At 37.2% G+C, this 21,345-nt stretch overlaps 5 protein-coding genes across 5 annotated transcripts; 3 read left to right on the top strand and 2 right to left on the bottom strand.

The window, feature by feature from the left end:
• Positions 1–236: 236 nt before the first annotated feature.
• On the bottom strand, positions 237–3,498 carry LOC111800552 (pyruvate decarboxylase 1-like). The gene is made up of 6 exons (XM_023684301.1): positions 2,891–3,498; positions 2,653–2,816; positions 1,093–1,743; positions 875–992; positions 600–788; positions 237–518 (listed from the first exon to the last, which is right to left on the bottom strand). Exons 1-6 carry the CDS (start codon positions 3,413–3,415, stop codon positions 348–350), a joined length of 1,818 nt encoding a protein of 605 aa, XP_023540069.1. The 5' UTR covers positions 3,416–3,498; the 3' UTR covers positions 237–347.
• Positions 3,499–6,721: 3,223 nt separating this feature from the next.
• On the top strand, positions 6,722–10,248 carry LOC111799550 (mitochondrial succinate-fumarate transporter 1-like). Its single transcript, XM_023682908.1, has 2 exons — positions 6,722–7,376; positions 9,466–10,248. The coding sequence occupies exons 1-2, from the start codon at positions 6,963–6,965 to the stop codon at positions 10,000–10,002; spliced, it is 951 nt and encodes a 316-aa protein (XP_023538676.1). The 5' UTR covers positions 6,722–6,962; the 3' UTR covers positions 10,003–10,248.
• A 1,303-nt stretch (positions 10,249–11,551) lies between these two features.
• On the top strand, positions 11,552–14,984 carry LOC111800334 (ERBB-3 BINDING PROTEIN 1). Its single transcript, XM_023683979.1, has 8 exons — positions 11,552–11,799; positions 11,920–12,004; positions 12,153–12,302; positions 12,385–12,538; positions 13,480–13,832; positions 13,910–14,001; positions 14,093–14,272; positions 14,605–14,984. Exons 1-8 carry the CDS (start codon positions 11,706–11,708, stop codon positions 14,685–14,687), a joined length of 1,191 nt encoding a protein of 396 aa, XP_023539747.1. The 5' UTR covers positions 11,552–11,705; the 3' UTR covers positions 14,688–14,984.
• A 535-nt stretch (positions 14,985–15,519) lies between these two features.
• LOC111800336 lies at positions 15,520–18,232 on the bottom strand. The gene is made up of 5 exons (XM_023683980.1): positions 18,101–18,232; positions 17,762–17,899; positions 16,022–16,083; positions 15,864–15,922; positions 15,520–15,786 (listed from the first exon to the last, which is right to left on the bottom strand). Exons 2-5 carry the CDS (start codon positions 17,836–17,838, stop codon positions 15,769–15,771), a joined length of 216 nt encoding a protein of 71 aa, XP_023539748.1. The 5' UTR covers positions 17,839–17,899; positions 18,101–18,232; the 3' UTR covers positions 15,520–15,768.
• A 344-nt stretch (positions 18,233–18,576) lies between these two features.
• Positions 18,577–20,953, top strand: LOC111799594 (bifunctional monothiol glutaredoxin-S16, chloroplastic). Its single transcript, XM_023682989.1, has 2 exons — positions 18,577–19,039; positions 20,293–20,953. The coding sequence occupies exons 1-2, from the start codon at positions 18,653–18,655 to the stop codon at positions 20,794–20,796; spliced, it is 891 nt and encodes a 296-aa protein (XP_023538757.1). The 5' UTR covers positions 18,577–18,652; the 3' UTR covers positions 20,797–20,953.
• Positions 20,954–21,345: the final 392 nt, after the last annotated feature.

The following is a 21,345-nucleotide window of genomic DNA, read 5'->3' as shown; positions in this document are numbered from 1 at the left end:
TTTTTCTTTTTTTAATTTCAAATTGAATAATCGCTTTCAGGTAATGAATACTAATTTCTTCGGATTTTCTTTCCTTTTTTATAATTCTTTAAATTTTAATTTTCTGTAGGACTAAACTATAAATTTCTCATGCCCTCAATGTAAAAAAGAAAATCATAGGGACTAAATTATAAAATTATAAAATTCATAGGGACTAAATTATAAAATTCTAGTTCCATCTCAAAACAAAATTCCACTTTTTTTTTTTTTTTTTTTTGGGTTTGGGAAGACAGACAGGATCATAAGAAAGAAACTACAGCAAAGTTGACAACATTAATTGCGTCAAAAGATCTCTTTTATTTTCTGTTCTACTGAGGATTGGGAGGGCGGCTGTTGGCAGCAGAGACTCTTGAGCCCCATTCCAATAGCTCTTTGCTAGTATCATCCTTGTGAGCAAACACCTCAATGAAGCACAAGCAGTCCTTTTTGTCTCCGGTCGCGATCTCGATCGCCTCCACAAGCTCTTCCTCGCATCGAACCTGCAACGACAAACTCGTTCACGAAACAGAATTCCTCCCCCACATAACTCAAATGACCAACCAAATTCGATACCAACTCACCTTCGTCGTCCAACACTTTCCTTCCCCGTTGTGGATCGCATCGACCAATGCCTTGTAGTCCCAGTTCTTGATCACATTATAAGGCCCGTCGTGGATCTCAACTTCTATGGTGTAGCCACCATTGTTTATCAGGAATATGATGGTGTTATGCCCCTGACGCATCATTGTCGATATGTCTGGTGCTGTCACCTGCAATGTAAAATAGTATCGATGATCAACCGATGATCGTTTTCTGATGGGGTCGAGCGTCAAAGCTCGATTGAACCAATTCTTACCTGGAAACTTCCATCTCCAATGCAAGAAATCACTCTTTTTTCTGGTACAGATTGAGCATATCCAAGAGTGGCACCAACTGACCAACCAATAGAACCATATTGCATTTGAAACTCATATCTACAAACCAAAAGAGAAAATCCCATTTCAAATCTGCACAGAAATAGTTGAATGAATGAACGAACGAACGAATGAACGATCGAATTTGAATATGCGTTACCCGCAGCCTTTTGGCAATTTAAGTTTCTGGCAGTTAAACCAAGAATCTCCTGTGTCAGCAATCACAGCCGATTGACTACTGACCATCTTCTGAATATGTTGGAACAAAACATTGACTCTCAAGGCTTCCCTTGGCCCAAATCTCACAGGAACGCCATCAGGAACAAAGATTCTATGGTAGTTTTCATAAGAACTGATATTGCTCTTAATCCGTTTCGCAAGAGCTCGAAGGAAATCTTTCATTAGAACACAACCGAACGTTGGTCCATTGCCGATTGTCACACGTTCAGGCTCCACGATCACGGCCTTCTCCCTTTTGAGCAACAGAGAGTAGCCAACAGAGCTGTAGTCATTGAAGATTGGTCCAGCGAACAAGTAGGCATCGGCAGACTCGACGATCTCGGCACAGAAGGCTGTACTGATAGCACCCCAGTAAGTTCCAATGAAATGAGGATGGTCCTCTGGTACAAGCCCCTTGGCCGATGGCATCACGGCCACGGCGTAGCTTGAAGCATCAGCAAGCTCCACAAAGGCATCACAAGCCTTGGAAACTCGCAATTTAGGCCCACCAACAAGCACTGGCTTCACTGCCTTGTTCAAGAATTGTGCTGCCGCCTCCACTGCAGCCTCTAGCCCATTTGGATTGCTCATTCTGTTCAAATCACACAAATCCATTCAATAATTTCAAACCAATTCAGTCCTTAGCAACCGTTTAATAACGAAAAAATGGATGATTTTTAAGCTTAAATTTCATAAACGAAAAGAACCCATTACTCGGGGAACGATTATCAGCTTATAAGTAAAAAATGTATTTCCATTGATACGAAGCCTTTTGAGGAAACACAAATCAAAACCATCAGAGCTTATGCTCAAGGTGGATAATATCATATCATTGTGAATGTACGTAATTACTAACGGTATCAGAATCCTTAAATGTCGTCGAACAAAGGGTGTATTTTATTCGAGGACTCTAGAAAAAGAGTCGAGCCTCGATTAAGGGGAGACTATTCAAGTGAACCTCGAATGTGTAGTCAAAAGTGAATCATGTGTCCAACGAAGGGGGTACTTTATCCAAGGACTCTAGAGAAGAAGTCGAGCCTCAATTAAGGGGAGGCTATTCAAGAGTTCTATAGGCCTCAGGGGAGGCGAAAAGGATGGTTGGGAGGGAGGTCCCAGACCCCTAGAGAAGGGGTCGAGCGTCGAGCCTCGATCAAGGGGAGGCTATTCAAGGGCTCTATAGACCTCAGGGGAGGTGGAAAGGATGGTTGGGAGGGAGGTCCCATGGGCTAATTTAGAAAATGATCATTCGAGGACTCTAGAGAAAGATTCGAGCCTCAATTAAGGGGAGACTATTCAAGGGCTCTATAGCCTCCATAGGCCTCGGGGTAGAAAGGATGGCTGGGAGGGAGTACCGCAGAGGTAATTTAGAAAATGATCATGGGTTTATAAGTAAATAATATATCTCCCTCACTTGGGAAGTTCTAAGCAAAATCACTCGGCTAACCCTTAAACTGGACAATATCATACCATTGGAGAGATTCGTAATTCATGTAGAACTTACCTGGGAGAGATGTAAAATGGAACTGGATCACGGTTGAAGGTGGGATGAGGAAGCCCAGCTAAATTACAACTGATACTAATATAAACAGGCTTGCTTTCTTTCAAGGCAGTAGAAATGGCAGTATCAATCAATTCATGAGCATCTCCAAGATGATTCACCACAGCCTAAACAACAACAAAATTTAGAACACAAAAAAATAAATTAAAATTATGGAACAAGATCTTGTTTAATTTAGTACCTGATAGCAAGTGACTGTTTGAAAGCATCGGAGCTCTTGACTGAAGTCAGGGAGCCCAATGGTATGATGAAGGATTCTGTTTGTTCCATAATCGTTCGAATTAGGGCCACCCACGATGCAAATTACCGGCAAGTTTTCACTGTACGCTCCGGCAATGGCATTCAAGACGCTAAGACCGCCGACGGAGAACGTGACGACACACGCGCCGACACCACGGGCTCTAGCGTACCCATCGGCGGCGTATCCAGCATTGAGTTCGTTACAGCACCCGACGTTGGTGAGTCTAGGCTCGTCGATTAAATGGTCGAGAAGGGTTAGGTTGAAATCGCCGGGGACAGTGAAAAGATCGGTGATACCGATTTGGACGAGCCGTCGTGCCAAGTGGCCGCCGAGAGTGGCATCCCACGAGGTGACGGGGGCGGTAGGGACAGAGTCTTGGATGGCGGAAACAGAGCCATTGGATGGACAACAAACCACGTCATTGGCGGGTTTGCTAACGTCGAGGGAGCCGATTATGGTGTCCATCGACTGAGAATCGGAATCGGAATCGGAAAATGGGAGCTTGGGAATCAGAGAACGGTGGTTTTTGAGCGATGGAATGGAAAGGAAACGAAGAGGTTTGTATATATACTAGACGGAAGTGGTGGCAGTGGCAGCTGGATGACAAAAAACCATTTACGATAATCAAAAGCGGTTTTGGAAGAGAAAAACCACTTACTACATTGAAAAGCGGTTTTTAAAAAGGCGCGGTGATCTCTGTGGATTCTCATGGGTTGGATTCCGTTAATCACTGCGAACGGAAGTTTCACGAGTCATCCAAACTGCCTAATTACCTTTTTGTCCTTTCCTTTGTAATCTATTATAATCCTCCATCGATTGCTCTTCAAGGCTAAATATGTCTTTCCGTCCTTACCCTTTCTTTTTATCCAAGAAAATAACAAGTTTACTAATATAGATATTAAAATATAAAAAAGGTTCAATGAATGATTTTCTGTATCAAAATTTACACTTTTTATATTTTTTATATTTTTTATATGTTTATATTTTTATTTTTCAAAATATACAGAAATTAAATTAAGAAAACACTCGAGTATGAAATATTAGGGATTATAATATATGTTTAGTCTTTTATTAATTATGTTTTTTAAATTAATAATAATAATCATACTTTATGAAAATTATAATATGACTTTTTTTTTAGGAGTTTAAATTAATAATTGAATTTTAGATTTTTCTTAAATTATAAAAGAATGTGGGCTAATTGATATGACAGTGAGATTGTATTTTCTTCTTTTGGACAATTAGTTTGTTTAGCTATTTACAGAAATTTTGAAAACGTGTTGGTTTTATTTTTTAAAATAATTAATACTTTTTAAAATATATATGTAATTAATTAAATGAGAATTTTCCCTTTTTTATTAAATGAGTTTAATTATTTCACGTCCATATAAACATAACTCAATAATATTTTAATATTTTTTAAAAGATAATTATAATTAAAATACATTAAATATTATATGTAATCAGTATTTTTTTTTTAAATAGTAAACAATTGAGAGAATAGATGAAGTGACGTGTGAAATTAAATAAAATTTTCAAAACGTTATTTACATATAAAATTAATATATAAATTTAGTAATCACTTAGTTATACGTAACTAGACATGAATACTAACCATTAGTATCAAGAACAATAATATATACGGAACTAAAGAATCCTAATAAAAAATGACTTACCATAAATATTATGATTAAATATTTACGTCACTTAATTAACAAATGCTACCATTTAAAAACTACCATATTATAAATTTTTAAATAAGAATATCTATATTTTAATTTAAATTTTTTTTCATTCTTTTTAAACGAGGGAGTATTTTTAAAGCATTGTAATTTAGTTTTCAACACTATATTTATAAATACTATTTTGATTTATAAATTTAAATTTATTTGTTTGATTTTTAATTTCTAAAAATGTTTTAATAAATTAATCTTGATCGTGAATGGTCCACGATGGCAGATTCCAATCGGTCAACTTTGATCCGATCTGGCTGCATACGTTCCTTTTAATTGATATTTTTCACACTTTTTTTTTTAAATGACAACATTTTGGAATTTATTTTTCTGTTTTATATGACAATAAATATGAAATTCCAATATTTTTAATTAACTTAAAATTCCATTACTAACAGATTTTATATTAATTATTGAAAGAAAATTAACCATAATATTCTAGTTAAACTGTGGGATATTCTCTATCACAAACGGAAAACTACTTTTTGTGCATGTTTTATACGGCGGCGTTTTGCATGCAACGGAACACAGCAGAATATAATGGGCCCACCTACGTGCTAAGTTCCAAACGGCGTCGTTTTATGTCAAAAGAAAACAAGTTTTTAAAATGGTTTCTAATTGAATTAAATAATCCAAAATCAAATAATTTAAAATAATTTTATAAAACTGACTCCATTCTTTACACCTAATTTAGAAATAAAAACTTAACTTAAAAATATTTTATTTTAATTTTTAAACATTTAAAATGACTAATATTTACACTATGTGGTCCCAACACAACACCACATCTGTTGTAAGTGGTATTAATACTAAAATAAACTATTAAAAATTATTTTGATATTTTTAAAATTTTATTATAATTCTGTTTTTAAAATGTAATTATTTTAATTTTTTTTTGTCTCGTTTTCATACACATTTTCAATATATTTACAACTCAACAGTTACATTTACAGATTTCTATTTTTTATATAATTATTTATAATTTTGGAAATAGTCACTTTTTAATATACAATTATTAAAATGAACGTTTTAAAAGTATACAGACTAAAATATTATTTCTTTTTTATATTTAAATATTTAAAAAAAAATAGGAAACGCAGGCATTACTGGTTTTTCCTTGAAAGGTAATTCATTAAACCATACAGCCTGTGAATTTTGGAAAGGCAATAAAAAAAAGAATAAAAAAACAATAATATTGCTTCAATTAAAATAAATAATTAAATGACATAGATTTTATTCGTGGAGAGCAAGAAACGTTGTGTCAACAGCGTCAATAAGTAGTTGAAATAAAAATGAGAAGCAAAATTGGGTTGTTGTGGCGGTGAGTGAATGACGATGACGAGCCACCTTTTGTTTCGGCGGTTTTGGGTAACCTGGTATTTGACTGTCTATTTAAGGTTGCCCCGGTCTGCATTTGTCTTCCACGGACCATGCTTGCCACGTGTCACCCATGGCCATCATTCACCTGAACCACATGCTCCATCGCCTCGTTGTCAGCTAACAGAAAAGATTCTAATTATTTGTTTGAAAAAAAAAATTTATTTTCCCACAAAATTACTTAGCTAATAAATAAAACAATTTAAAAAAAAAAGTATTTAGCTAATAAATAAAAATTATTAAATATACAAATGAGAGTATATATATATACTTAATTAAGGTGTGAAGCTCAAAATTAAATTTAAATAAAATATTTTTATATTTGATAGTATATTTATAATTTAATTTAAACACGATCAATTATGTTTTTAGAAACATTTTGGGCCGTTGGGCCGTTGGGCCTTGCTTGCATCAGATTGGACTATTTGAGTCCAAGGCCCAAACATTTAAAGCCCAAAATCAAGTTGGCCCACTCCAGATTAAACCTTGTAAAAGAAAATTATGCCCAAAACTTTTGACTTTAACACTTTCATTCAACTGTATTTTATTCTCTAAATTCTTTGTGATTTATTTGACATGGACAGCCTGTAATTAAAGAACAAGCAAAATCTTCGAGGGTTATTTATGTATTTATTTATTTATTTATTTTTATTTATTTATGAGAACTCATTAAGCACGGAACAAGAGGTCAGGCTGGCTGCTGAACCATTTCTTGTCTGTTGAGAGTTCCAACTTTTCTTCCCGGGCTGCCATTAACACGCAACTGTAAGCATTCGTTCTTCATTCGTGGTGCTATATTTACCGGCGAGCTTTAAGGAAATGGCGGTCGAACTTCAGTAACAGTACTACGAGAGGAAGTTGGAGGAGTAAAGATTAACGGATAAGGGTTTGAAGACCGGAAAATGGAGAATCAGGAAGCTCGTCGGTCGAATACGGAACAGAGATCGATGAAATCGATTCCTCCGTACATGAAGGCGGTATCCGGTTCTCTTGGGGGGGTGATGGAGGCCTGTTGTCTACAGCCGATTGATGTTATCAAGACTAGGTTGCAGCTCGATCGGGCCGGGGCTTACAAGGGGATTGTTCACTGTGGAGCCACGGTTTCTCGAACGGAAGGAGTTCGAGCTCTTTGGAAGGGATTGACTCCCTTCGCTACGCACCTGACCTTGAAATATGCGCTTCGCATGGGGTCCAATGCGGTGCTTCAGACGGCGTTTAAGGATTCCGAGACTGGAAAACTCAGCAATCATGCTCGTCTAATTTCTGGATTTGGTGCTGGGGTTTTGGAAGCTCTCGTCATCGTTACTCCATTCGAGGTGAGGTTACGTCTCTCTCTCGCAATAGTATATAATCTGCTACAATTCAACTCAGGTCTTCAATTTCAAATTCGAGGGATTTAGTTATGGAACAGGAATCATTATTTGTTCATTTAGAATATCGAATTCGAAATTACTCCTGAGGAAGGACGTATTACCAGTTAATTAACCTCAGATTGGCGATTATGAAATTAATTCTTAGAATTAGAAATTGGAAATCGTTTGCTCTGAATATTGTTCTCGAGGTCGAGTTGAGGGCGCTGATTCTTATGAACAACGGGAAACCGTGTCGTGGACGATAGTTTGCTCTGAAAGGATTGATATCGTATAATATAATATAGACACCTTTTGCTGACCTTTTAGTGGCGGCTTACATAATCAATTTGAAACGCACGTCGATGGCCTTTGTTTTCAATGGAAGACTAGTCGTTTTATAATAGCGAATTGAGCTTTCAAATAAGACGCTGCCATTACCTTGTCAGGATGAATAGGATATATACAATATATTACTTGTTTGTTGGTGCATTGGTAGTGGTGTTTTAGCCCTTCTATACATTAGGAATTAATTAGTTTTCAAAAGGGGGAGGGTACATCATTACCCCCTCTGCTCTTTCTGTATCTCTAAGTTTACGACATTAAAAATATTGTCATAGACATAGTAAGATCAAACGGAGCATATTGTTTGCCATTGAATGTTGTTTGGAGTGCAATCTGAGTTCCACGTTAGCTAAGGAAGGGAAAGATCATAGGTATATACGGAGGGATAACTATTTTCATTGTACGAGGTTAGGTGAAACCATAAAACAGAGTCTCGAGGACATAGGCTCGAAGTTCACAATATAAAAAGTATGAGGGGTCCAATTGTCCCTAACCAATGTTACTTTTAGTTTTTGTGTCCATCTTCTGCTGATTTTGTACTTTAAGAAAGCATGTGGTTGCACCTTTTAAGCATGTGGTTACTCCCTTTAGATCCTAAATATTACTTTACTTTTCATTCTGCCTATTTGGCGAATGAAAAATTATGAACATATATACAGGTATTTACATATGAGATCTGATTTGCTTAGGTTTACATTTCTTGCTCGTTCCATTTGAAGCTTAGTGCGACTGCCAATGTGGTTGCTGACTTGAGCTATGGTGGCTGGTGGACACAATCCATTGGTTTATTTGCAACTTTCCCAATTGTTATGTGAGACCCCACATTAGTTGAAGAGAGTAACGAATCATTCCTTATAAGTGTGTGGAAACCTCTTCCTATTAGATGTGTTTTAAAATTGTGAGGCTGATGGCGATATGCTACGGGCCAAAGCGGACAATATCTGCTAGCGGTGGCCTCGGGCTGTTACAAATGGTATCAAAGCCAGACACTGGATGGTGTGCTGAGCCTCCAAGGAAGGTGGATTGTGAGATCCCACTTTAGTTGAAAAGGGGAAGAAGCATTCCTTATAAGGATATGAAAACCTTTCCCTGGTAGACGCGTTTTGAAACCGTGAGGTTGAAGGCGATACATTACAGGCCAAAGCGAACAATATCTGCTAACCGTGGCCTCGTAACAAGTTAACCCCAAGTTTTCCAGTCTCTATATCAAATTATTTATAATGCAAATGCCTAGTTCCTTAGTACCGGCAGTCTCCATCTTCCTATCAACATATTATCCTCCTTGCAAGTCAACATGCATCTTTTTCTGATGTTAGTCATATATTAAGTCAGATATTTGCACCAAAGTGGAGAGTTAAGCAAGTATTCTGTATCTAGAGTCGATCTACAGAATGTCTCAAGATGATAATGTCAATAATTAGACATCGTGGAGTTAAATTCAACCTCAAAGGTTTGAGTACGATGAAAAGCTGGGCTCAGAGAATGAAATATTTATTTTCTTGCTCTTGTGGGTAATTCCACTGCATTCTATGGATAAATTTGACTCCTTTCATCTCAAACTTTCTTTTCCTTTCGGTTTTGCTGGTCAATTAAGAGATATTTCTGTCCCATTACACTATTCTCTAGTGTGTAAGGAGGACTCTATGTTAGTGTGTAAGCAGGAAGAAGTGTGGGATGACTAACATATTGGTGTGATTATTGTTGTGTGTAGGTGGTGAAGATTAGATTGCAGCAACAGAAAGGATTGAGTACTGATCTCCTGAAGTATAAGGGTCCAGTGCACTGTGCTCGAATGATCATTCGAGAAGAAGGCCTCCTAGGGCTGTGGGCTGGTGCTGCCCCAACTGTTATGCGAAATGGTACCAACCAGGCTGCCATGTTCACTGCCAAGAATGCTTTTGATGTTGTTCTTTGGAACAGACACGAAGGGGATGGGAAAGTCCTCCAACCATGGCAATCGATGGTATCGGGATTCCTAGCAGGCACGGCAGGGCCTATATGCACTGGTCCTTTTGATGTTGTGAAAACTAGGCTAATGGCTCAGAGCCGAGGCACAGGTGAACTCAAGTACAAAGGCATGGTCCATGCTATCAGAACTATATACGCAGAGGAGGGACTTTTTGCTTTGTGGAAAGGACTGCTGCCCCGACTCATGAGGATTCCACCTGGGCAGGCCATTGTGTGGGCTGTGGCCGATCAAATTATTGGCTTGTATGAGAGGAGACATCTTCATGATGCTCCCACATAATAGATCGGCAGTCCCTTTGAAATTTTAGTGCTGCTTGCTTTATGGCAGCTCTTTAGTGTCTGGGTAGTGCTTATTCTTTGGTTACAATTCTTAGATTCTTGGGGAGTATCAATAACTTCTTGTTGGTGGATGCTGTTTTGTAATGGATGATCTAATTTCTTCTAAGCTATGTATATGTGAGAATCCCACGTTAGTTGGGGAGGAGGACGAAATACCCTTTATAAGAGTGTAGAAACTTTTCCCTAACAAACGCGTTTTAAAGCCTTGAGAGAAAGCCCGAAGGAGTCCAAATGGGACAATATTTGCTAGCGGTGGGCTTGAACTATTACAATATATATAAACAATAATATTGACTTCTTAAAAAAGGCACTATCGTTGAATTTGTTGGATGATATTGCCTCTCTATAGATATACATTTATCAAACTGTTGATGAGCTTGGCTGGTAACACGTGTGGAATGGAGGGCTCTGATTCCATGGCAGATTTCTTATCATTTAGAAGTAAATTGATTAGCATCAATGTTGCTTAATTCTTGATATGGACAATGGTTGTATGTCTTTCTTGATGTTATGGGAGGATGATTGGGGGTTCACCGACTAATCCTTAGTCGTTAACTTGTCTCGATTCATGAGGGTCTAAACAGTACTAATATAAAGTTGGATATGACGTGAGGTCATTTTTTCATGATAACTGAACGATGTAGGGTCGTTAGTTAGCCTTTAATCGTTAACTCGTTCTGATTAATGAAGGCCTACATTAATATCGTTATGTTAACGAGATGGTATGGATAGAGTTGGGCTCTAAGATGAATGAACTTTTAGTATCATATGAGTACTGTGTCGGGGCGATCAGGGGATCTCCAATTATTCCTTAGTTGCAATCATGTTTAGACGAGGGCAAGAGCGCGTAGGTACATGATGGTTGACAGGTTAAAGGGTTGTCCCTCCTCGACAAACAACATTGTGGGGCCTATTAGAGAGACACTAACTAACCTCTAATAAAAAACTATCTCAATTGATACTGTCTAACGAAATTATGAATTCGAACCATGACGAGGTCACGCTTTGAGTGCCTATAATATGTAGGCTGATTATGATGGAAGCGATTGATAAATTACTAATCAGACTATCCTAGAACTTTAAGACGTTCACTTGCGACGACCTTTTATATATATATATATATATTATTATTATTATTATATGATGAAAAAATGAATCATTAGTACATGAAATAATAATTAATATATTATTTACCAAATTATGCTTAAATGGGTGGCTTAGAGTGTTTTAAGTTGTACCATACAAATGAGGAACTAATTTCTAGAAGATTTTCTCTAATTAAATGGAATGAACAAACTAATAAATTTTAATATTATTTTCGAAAAACATGTCTTAAAAATAAATGGAGAAATAAAAGGAAATAGACAGGTAATACAAAATTATGTTTTTACCTAAAATCTCCATGTGGTGGGGCCCACAGCATCATTGCTAAAGGAAGGACGCAACCAAAACCCTAGACCATAATTGGAAACGAAATCTTATATAAAGCAATCTAAGCGCGGCCTCACCGATCGTAACCCTAAATCTTTCTTCTGGGTCATCCTCTTGTTCTCTATCGAACAACAGAGCTTTATCCTAATTTGCTTCACTTCCTTCTCTCCGCCGTTTTCAATCCCTTGGTTTGCTTGTTCTTCGCCGGCGTAAATGATGTCCGACGAGGAAAGGGAGGAGAAGGAGCTCGATCTTACTTCTCCTGAAGTAGTCACCAAATACAAGACCGCCGCTGATATTGTCAACAGTAACTCTCTCTCTCCCCTTCCTTATTTATCTTTGTTTTTTGTACTCTGTTTTCTGATGTTTGTATTGATGTATGTTATGAGGAAATGAGGCTTAAGTGTTCAATTGGATAATTTTGCAGGGGCATTGCAGTTGGTGATATCGGAATGTAAACCAAAAGCGAAGATTGTTGACATTTGCGAGAAAGGAGATTCATTCATTAGAGAGTAAGAGCTAGTTTTCTTAAAGTTCAAGAAACTGTTAACTTCGTCTTTTTTGCGTTTATCCAAGTCACTTGAATGTCTGGATTGTTCTTCACTGTTAATCGATCAACTGCCTTATTTATTTGGATGCTCCCTCTGTTTTTTCTTATAGACAAACTGGCAATGTGTACAAGAATGTTAAGAAGAAGATTGAAAGAGGCGTTGCTTTTCCAACTTGCATTTCTGTTAACAACACTGTTTGTCACTTCTCACCACTTTCCAGCGACGAGACAGTTATGGAAGAGGGTGATATGCTTAAGATGTAAGCTGTACTAATGCCTTTGTATTTTAGTTGTTGAATTAATGATGGAAGGATGACCCAATGGAATTTTGTCTTTATGCAGTGATTTGGGTTGTCATATTGACGGGTTTATTGCTGTAGTCGCTCATACTCATGTGCTCCAAGAAGGCCCCGTTACAGGAAGAGCTGCTGATGTAATTGCAGCTGCTAACACTGCAGCTGAAGTTGCCTTAAGGCTTGTGAGGCCTGGAAAAAAGGTGACCTATTATTCTGTTGAAATATAAATGTTCGTTGTGTCATTTTCTATAAACATTTGGGTCGACTGGTCAATCTAGGTCACGATTTTTTTAAAAAAAATATCTCGTGAATGTTTGATTATATATAAGTTTATATGAATGAATGTTAATTTTTCTGTTTATTGGAAAGGAAGCTTTGCCGGGGCAATCAGTTGATTTTTTTTTTATTTCCTCTTTTCCCTGTTGCGTACATGGAATATGGCAATGTTTGGAATATTTTTGGTGGGCGTGTCATGTATGATCAAACATAATATTCAACATTGGGCCAAATCAATTTAGTGTGGTTCTTTATCTGTTTTTCTCTAGTCAAAACCCATTATCCAATATATTTAAGTTTCTATGAAATGAATGTTGATTTTCTGTTTATTGGAAAGGCAACTTTGCTGAGTTTTTCTGTTGATTTTTTTTATTTCCTCTTTTTCATGTTGTCTACATGGATTCGGACCACATTTCTAATAACGTTAGGGCCGCATGTTATCTGTAGTCAAACGTATTATCCCATATTAGGACAATTCATTTTAGTGTTGTCTTATAATTGTTTTGCTGTGCTAAATTCTTCTTTACAATCATATTAGTGTACACTAAGGTCTATGGTAACAGGGTCTCTACTTGATGACAACTATAGTGGCTATGGATTGTATACGAAGCCTTTTCATGTCATAGTTACACTGATAGTGTATCATGGACTTGCAGGGGTTTTATTTCAATGTCTAGGAACTTGGGATAAGTAAATCTTTAAACACATGTTTAAGACGTTTTACTCATTTTTTTTATGTATCGCCAAGATAACCATGTGTGTTCGCCCTATGGAAAAGTTGAGGAACATGCTGTCATGTTCAATTTTTTACTGATTTACTTTTCTATTTCTTTCGTAACTCATTTGGTAAGGCTATATTTTCCAGAACAAGGATGTTACAGAGGCAATTCAAAAGGTCGCTGCATCTTATGACTGCAGAATTGTGGAAGGTGTTCTTAGCCACCAGATGAAGCAGTTTGTGATTGATGGGAACAAGGTTGTATTAAGTGTTGCCAATCCTGAGACGAGGGTTGATGAAGCAGAATTTGAGGAGAACGAAGTCTATTCAATAGATATTGTAACAAGCACAGGTGAAGGAAAGCCTAAGTTGTTGGATGAGAAGCAGACAACTATTTATAAGAGAGCTGTGGACAGGAACTATCATTTAAAGATGAAAGCCTCTAGATTCATTTTCAGTGAAATAACTCAGAAGTTTCCTATAATGCCTTTCACCGCTAGGTTTGTTATTGTTTCAAATTGTTGATAATTTCCACTTTTGCCCCACTTCTCTTATGTTTATTATCTCATAATTGCAGGGCTTTAGAAGAGAAAAGGGCTCGGCTTGGATTGGTGGAATGTGTTAACCATGATCTTTTGCAGCCATACCCTGTTCTTCAAGAGAAGCCTGGTGAGACTGCTCATGTCTTAGCTTAGCTGCCTTCTGGCCTAAGCTTGAATAGTCTGCTTTTGCTGCAATAACTAAATTCTGTGTTTATCAGGTGATTACATTGCTCATATCAAATTCACTGTTTTGCTGATGCCTAATGGATCTGATCGAGTCACATCTCATCCTCTGCAAGATCTGCAGCCTACAATAACGACGGATGATCCTGAAATCAAGGCATGGTTAGCATTGGGCACGAAGACAAAGAAAAAGGGTGGTGGAAAGAAGAAGAAAGGTTAGCATTCCAAAGGAAAACCTCGTGTTTTCAATCATTTTTTTTTTATAAGAATTACGGTTAAACACTGGTTTAGTTTTGTGTTCAAACTGACACAAAGGACCAATCTTGGATCGATCTACCTTGCATGGAACCCATTGGTTTGAGTTACATGTGAAAACTAATCCTATGGTTCAGTAGTCTTAGCTTTCTGTTTCTGACCACTTCGACCAGCCTAGATACCTGGTTGCTGTTTTAGAATTATTTAGTTTTTTGTTGGTTAAGAACATTGGTCGGTTGTGTTTCTCATAGAATTTCATCTTAAGCGTACCTTTACTCCATTGTTGCTGCAGGTAAGAAGGGTGATAAGACAGAGGACCCTACGAATGCTGAGCCTATGGATACCACAGCAAATGGCGCTGCATCTCAAGAATGATCAGTCAACAACAACCACACCCAACCAAAAAAAAAAAAAAAAAAAAAAAAAAAATTCCCCTGCCGTTTTATATCTTGGAATTTGGCTCTGCCCCCACTGTGGATGAGTAGGTGAGTGCGGTAGCCAGAGTGAAGTGGTGAACGTTCTTTACTGGGTATTATTATTAATGAATCCAACTTCTTTTTTGTAAGCTCGACATACTTGGATTTTTGATTTCAGACTCCATAGACGCAGGGAGATGTGCCACTGAATGAGCCTATTTTCTTTTCATTACTAATCTTACTTCCTTTCTGCTGACCTACAACCTCCTAATTTTGTTCATGTTTTTCTTCTCACATAACCACTTTTTTTTTTTTTTTTTTTTAATTTAAACCTCTCACACCTAAACTGTATCTTGTTATATGTTTTCTGTTAATCTGAATTATCTGAGAAAGTTTGATGTTAATGGATATTTTTGAAAAAATTATAGAAAATTGTTATTATAGTTTCTATTTTTTAAATAAATATTGATGCTTGCGCTGAAGTTGGATATCTTTTTGTGTATTATGATTTACATTCGACAGTGTTTTGAATTTGTGTAGACAAGTTCTTCTGATGTCTTTATGAAAGCATTTTGGGAGTGGGAATGCTGTTACTTCAAAATATGTACAAAAAAACTACTGAATTGTAAAATGCTAAGGAGCTTTCTCAACCAAATAAATGCTTTATGTTGCATGAATCTACATAAATGCTTTAACATTGAATCTGTGTTCCCACTGTTCATAGCTATGGCTTTGCTTCGTTTGAAGATACGTTTAAAAGTTCGCTTGCGTTACAGAAGAATGCAAATGCATACAGTTGAAAGGGAAAAATTGGCTTCAAACATAGGCATCGTTGACTAACCATTGTCCAAGGATAAGTACAGATCTAAAATAGACAGTCGGAGAATTATTCAATATATGAAAAGAGACCGTGAACAACTTTTGAAGTACAACTCTACGATCACTATAAGTACAGCTGCAATTATGTCAAAACGTGCAAAATAGATTGGATTTTGGCATAGGATTTACATCATGCTGTAATAACACGTTCCGCTCTGGCATTATTGGTTCTTGAAAGACTGCAAAAGATCATATAGGTGTGAGGAGACGTCCAAGCTGTTCAAGTTTTTTTTTTTTTTTAAAAATGAATTCTCACCTCAAAATTTTTGGAGAGGTCTTTCATCTGTTCTGCAAGTTCTTGCTTCTTCTGGGCAGCTGCAAGACAATTCCCAAGTCAAAAGTTAAACCAGCTCAACTATAAATACCGCAAGTGAAAATTGTAATCAATGAAACAAAAAGCAGTTAAGTTTCTACCCTTGGTAGATATATCCTCAATTTGCTTTGATGTTCTCACAGCAAACCTTTGAAATGAACGGCTGCAAAAAATGGAAAAATGGGAGTAAATAATTTTTCAACAACGAACAGTATGCATCCGGCAGACAAACATCCTATGAACGGTAAATACAGACAAATGTGACTTTTCAGTTGTCACAGAGCATGAACGTCTTCAATTCAATGGCAGAAATGCTAGGGAAAGAATACCTGAACGGACCATGCTTGTTTGATAAGAGATTCTGTTTCTTGTTTCCAAATTAAAAAAAAAAAAAAATCCAAAAGTAGACCAAAATTGGAGAAACTACAAAAAGAGCTACTCTTTTGATTCTCTTTTCTTATTCTGTTTTCACACAGCCCTACGATCCTCTCTCTGATGCTGATTCTCTCGCGGGTCATCAAGATTCTCTCTCTCAGTCACCATATCGAGAATGGTTTATCAAGAAGGCTCGAGAGCTCACTCTTCTGTGGAATGTTTGTGGTGGAGGTTGTGGGTTCACCATGGCCATTTCTGGTTATTTTTCTTTAACCCTTTTTTGCGTCCGTGGAAGTGAAGTAATATCAAAACGGAATTGAATATTTTTTATTTTAATTCGGATCATAACAATAGATGGAAATATTTTACTTCCCTTGAAAAATCTTGGTGGTACCTACAAGCCATAGTTCTCCACAACACTAGGATTATGATTAATGGTCGAAGGGCAAATTGAAATGAGAATGGGTTGCAAACAGCTACCAAATTTTCCTACCATAGTTTTATATATGGTTTTGATCTGTTCGATCTGTTGGACAGCATACACTTTCCAGGAAAAAGAGAGTTGTTGGGAATTTTCTTGTGAAGTATCGTTAATGGTTCTGCCACTAGATATGGTCCACATGGAAAAAAAAAAAAAAACTTGCTATGGGACTTCAAGACTCCACAATTTTGTACCAACAATCTTTAAAATCGATTCCATTGGTGGATGAGTTGATGAATACTTTTCTGATAGCCTAGGAAAATTAGAGAGCAATGCACTACCATTAAGCCACTGATCTTCCCAATATCAGGTTGAGTGAAGGGAGAGCCTTTGCTGTTTTATGGGATCACGTTGTGTTAGTGGTTCAATCTAGGTGTAAGCTTCCTAAAGCTTTTTTTGTTTGTAGTTTCGAGCTTTCGTCTTAATCTTTGATGAATCTTTCCTGCCCTGCTGCTTTAGTATAATTCATGCTTCAACTAAAATAACTTTTTATAATTTTTTTTGTTTTAAAAAGACACCTAATGTCTTTGTTAGTATGTTTTTATTTCATTTAATATTAGCATCGCTTCAACAAACATATATAACTAGACATCAATTCTGTAGAAGAAAGATAAATGAATCTATAGCAAAATTTTCTCAGATCTCCACATCTGCACATCCAACCATTTGGGCAGCAGATAAACATAAAAGAAAATCTGAGGATATCTTGCTTCAATGGAACGAGCCAAATAGGAACTAATTGGTCCCTCCGGCCAGAGAATGAAGCTTCTTATTGTATGCATAATAACCATACTAACGGGTTTCGTTCTGAATCTAGGTTTCCATCTGTATGAACTAATTAGTCCCTATGGATGCTCATAATTAGTCCCTATGGATGGCTAAAATCCTCATATGAACTATATTTTAGGGTTCTATCAAATGATAGGACTAAATTGTAACCTTCTCAAAACCCAGAGACCAAGTTTGTAATTTAACACACAATTACCTGTTCGCAAGACTGTTGACGAGTACCTCATTCACGAGGTAAGAAACTACTCTGTGCATGAAATTTCCACCCGCCATGCTCGTTTCCACGGATAGAAATAAAACAATAATGATTCAGATGCCTGCTTGATGCGTGTTCCTGAAGTGGTAGAACAGGATTACAGAAGCTAATTTAATCTTCCTCCCAGGAACTAAAAAACTCGGCGATGACAATACTCGAAAAAAGTAAAGCAGATAAGAACATAAGCAAAACACTTCAATCAATGGAAAATAATGCAGAGACGAACGGATTTAAAGCCGAAGAAATTCGATCGAACAGATGAACTTCGGAAATCGTTACCTGAATAATATCGTCGCGATGACAATAGTTTGATGCCCTAGTTTTCTTCGAACGCAAGCCCCAGGATCTGGATGTGGCGGCTGAACTCAACGTAGTCTCAATTTATAATGTTCTTAATCGTAGAAGAACTAGAAGCCTCTCTGAATAATAAAACTATTTTTTCTTTAATTTTTAAATTAAATTACAAATTTGTTCCAATATATTGAAAAAGATTAGTTTTTATAATTTTAAATATTAAACTTAATCATTTAATTTGGTAAAATTACACTATGTATGAGGGTAAAAATGGAAGGAAAATATGCTCCGGACATTTTTCATTAAAAAGAATTATTGGGCCACTTTCCTCCAATTTCTCCCAAAAAAATGTTGGCCCAATGGTCTAATTTGGGCCGTCCAAAGCAAAAAAAAACTAAAGTTGGGCCTATAAATGGGCTGGCCCAAAACGTTCTAACATTCCGATAACGCGAAATATCTCCGACAGGGTCAGCGTTCTGTGAAACAATTCAGTTTCCTTCGAGTTTGGCGCGGCGGCTTCACCTCCGTTTCTTCTCAATGGCTGCAATCAATCTTCCTTTTATCCATTCTCCTCCATCTCTTCAGATCTTCTCAATAAAATCTCCCCAAACCACTTCTAAATTCTTGCTGTTCTCTCAATCTATTGCTTCTCCTCTCCTTTCCAGTTCGTCGAAGCTCTACACCACAGCCAAAGCTCGCGCTTCTTCGTTAATCGCTTTTGCTGCCAAGAATCTCTCGGAATCTGAGTTTAACTCCGTGCCGGAGACTGCCGGGGAAATTGCTGGAAAATTTCCTTCTGATGCCGGTGTTTATGCCGTTTACGACAAGGACGGCGACGTTCAGTTCATCGGCATTACAAGGAGCATAGCAGGGAGCGTCGCCACTCACTGGAAATCGGTACCAGAGCTTTGCATCTCTGTCAAGGTAGGAGGCTAATTGTATTTCTCCACTTTGTTCTTGTTGTTTCCGTCTTTAATTTTTTCCATTTCCTGACGTAATTGATTGTTGGGAAGGTTTGTTGAGGTTATGTCCTAGTGCGATGCGTAATGAATTTAAAATGGTGCGGTGTACTCTGTGGATTATAGATCTCCTCCATTAGAAGTAATATGGAAAACGCTACTTTTGGTCCAAGGAAATTGTGTGTATAAGCTTTTATCATCGTTACCAATGAACTGATATCTTAATCTTTTGCCAATCAAGCTTTTGGGAACTTAATCTAGTCTAGGATTCTCCGTTTTCATCTGGCTTGTAATTATAAATTTGCATCCTAATCAAGTGGTCTTCTTCGGTTTCTGCTGCTGGTAATTGTTCATTACTGCCCAACTCATAAGTTCATGGTTGAAATGGTGTAGAAGATAGCTGGATCGAGGGGAATCCATGTAAATCTTAGTTTAAGAATGGGAAATCGACGATCACTTGCTGAACTCAAGCAAAATTGATTTTCACTTGCTTCTATTTAAAATCTTTTAGTTCTCTGCTTGCACGTGTATTTCAATATTTTGTGCCTGGCAGGTGAAAGCAAGTCCCAGGCAGCTTCCTGTTGACTGTACTTCATGAACTTTTCTTGAAGAAGACGATGATTTTATCAGCTTTCTGAATTAGGACCTTGCGTTTATTCTTCTTTTTTTGTTTGTTTCATGAGAAATAGAACTTTCTCTGAGATCCATGTAAGAATATAAGAACACAGCCTAAGAAATAGGAGCCACCACAACCAACTACATGGAAATGAGCTATAATCCAAAAGAATGAGACCTAACAGAGAAAGGGACCAAAGGTCCAAATTTCATCGCTAGATCTCTCCAACCCCTATGTGTTACAAGACTCTTCGGCAGTTGCACGTTTGGCAACGCTATTTTTTTGTCGGGCAATTGGTTATATCTTCAAGGATATATAGAATTCAGATACTTGAAAGTTATCTTCCCTACTCGTCACAAGCTAATGCACTCCGTTGTCATTTGAATTCAACTTCTGGCACGATAGAAATACGACGAACCTAAATTACTGGTAGAAGAAGTAGGTATGGTTTTATGAAGTACTCTAGACTTGAGAGGCATGCTGTGTTACTATATCTATTGTTTTGACGAGGAGTTGTGCTATAATTCAAGTTTTCTGTGCAGATATAGGATTCAATGATCTTACTTATCCTTTCTTTTTCTTGAATGTGTTATTCTCTGTAGTTCGGAGTAGTAGATGAGCCTGATAGAACAACCTTATCACAAGCATGGAAGTCATGGATGGAAGAACACATTAAAGCCACTGGGAAGGTACCACCAGGTAATGAATCTGGCAATGCCACATGGGTAAGGCAGCCACCGAAGAAGAAGGCCGATCTGAGGTTGACGCCTGGTCGACATGTACAACTTACAGTCCCATTGGAAGAACTCATTGATCAATTGGTGAAGGAGAACAAGGTTGTTGCATTCATCAAGGGTTCAAGAAGTGCACCGTTATGCGGTTTCTCGCAAAGGGTAATAGGCATTCTTGAAGCTGAAGGCGTAGATTATGAGAGCGTCGATGTGCTCGATGAAGAATACAACAATGGGCTGAGGGAATCTCTCAAAACATACAGCAACTGGCCTACATTTCCTCAAATCTTTGTGGATGGCCAATTAATTGGAGGTTGTGACATTCTTAGCTCTATGCATGAAAAAGGTGATCTTGCTGGTTTGTTCAAGAATTGATTATCAGATTTTAAGTTTTAGCAGCTAATACTTTGCTGGAGTGAAAGGCCTAATTGAAAGGAGAGGAGAATGTGCTTGCTTTCATGCTTTGGCCCGTTGCTCTAGAACTGTAGTTTCTGTTTCATCAAGTCAAACAAAATTCTTGGTTTTTTNTTTTTTTTTTTTTTTTTTTTTTTTTTTTTAATTTATTTATTTATTCACAAATTTAGGTTTCAAAATGTACTTTAGGGAGACATGAGGTCGGCTCTCCACCACTTCTGGACCTTGTGGCTTCAGCGAGTTACCCTAAAACATGTCACAATGAGGGGGAACGTTCCGATTTCAGACGATTACCTTTAAAATAGATGTTTAAAGACAGTATTGGACGGCATGAATGTACTAATATTGCGCCCCAGTCCACAATTGAACCTGAATAGATGGATGTTCGGGATCTTCCGATATTATGAACAACACATGAGCCCATTTTAGCATGACCAAATAAACTGTGATGACGGATGACACTCTTAAAAATTTATGGATATATTATTTATAACGAGATTTTATATATAA

Source organism: Cucurbita pepo, chromosome LG08, assembly GCF_002806865.2.
Source record: "Cucurbita pepo subsp. pepo cultivar mu-cu-16 chromosome LG08, ASM280686v2, whole genome shotgun sequence".
Classification (NCBI taxonomy): Eukaryota; Viridiplantae; Streptophyta; class Magnoliopsida; order Cucurbitales; family Cucurbitaceae; genus Cucurbita; species Cucurbita pepo.
The sequence above is the reverse complement of the archived record's forward strand: the minus strand, read 5'-3'. Positions and strand labels throughout refer to the sequence as shown.

What these genes read in the sequence shown, in the direction of transcription:
- LOC111800552 (XM_023684301.1), bottom strand. Translation starts at nt 3,415, where the DNA reads ATGGACACCATAATCGGCTCCCTCGACGTTAGCAAACCCGCCAATGAC. An exon ending in CCATTTTACATCTCTCCCAG is followed by an intron (nt 1,744 to 2,652) that starts GTAAGTTCTACA and finishes TGATTTGAACAG; the next exon opens with AATGAGCAATCCAAATGGGC. An exon ending in AAATTGCCAAAAGGCTGCGG is followed by an intron (nt 993 to 1,092) that starts GTAACGCATATT and finishes TTTGGTTTGTAG; the next exon opens with ATATGAGTTTCAAATGCAAT.
- LOC111799550 (XM_023682908.1), top strand. Translation starts at nt 6,963, where the DNA reads ATGGAGAATCAGGAAGCTCGTCGGTCGAATACGGAACAGAGATCGATG. An exon ending in TCATCGTTACTCCATTCGAG is followed by an intron (nt 7,377 to 9,465) that starts GTGAGGTTACGT and finishes TGTTGTGTGTAG; the next exon opens with GTGGTGAAGATTAGATTGCA.
- LOC111800334 (XM_023683979.1), top strand. Translation starts at nt 11,706, where the DNA reads ATGATGTCCGACGAGGAAAGGGAGGAGAAGGAGCTCGATCTTACTTCT. An exon ending in GAGGGTGATATGCTTAAGAT is followed by an intron (nt 12,303 to 12,384) that starts GTAAGCTGTACT and finishes GTCTTTATGCAG; the next exon opens with TGATTTGGGTTGTCATATTG. An exon ending in TGGTGGAAAGAAGAAGAAAG is followed by an intron (nt 14,273 to 14,604) that starts GTTAGCATTCCA and finishes TTGTTGCTGCAG; the next exon opens with GTAAGAAGGGTGATAAGACA.
- LOC111800336 (XM_023683980.1), bottom strand. Translation starts at nt 17,838, where the DNA reads ATGGCGGGTGGAAATTTCATGCACAGAGTAGTTTCTTACCTCGTGAAT. An exon ending in GTCAACAGTCTTGCGAACAG is followed by an intron (nt 16,084 to 17,761) that starts GTAATTGTGTGT and finishes CATTTTTTGCAG; the next exon opens with CCGTTCATTTCAAAGGTTTG. An exon ending in TGAGGATATATCTACCAAGG is followed by an intron (nt 15,923 to 16,021) that starts GTAGAAACTTAA and finishes ATTGTCTTGCAG; the next exon opens with CTGCCCAGAAGAAGCAAGAA.
- LOC111799594 (XM_023682989.1), top strand. Translation starts at nt 18,653, where the DNA reads ATGGCTGCAATCAATCTTCCTTTTATCCATTCTCCTCCATCTCTTCAG. An exon ending in AGCTTTGCATCTCTGTCAAG is followed by an intron (nt 19,040 to 20,292) that starts GTAGGAGGCTAA and finishes TATTCTCTGTAG; the next exon opens with TTCGGAGTAGTAGATGAGCC.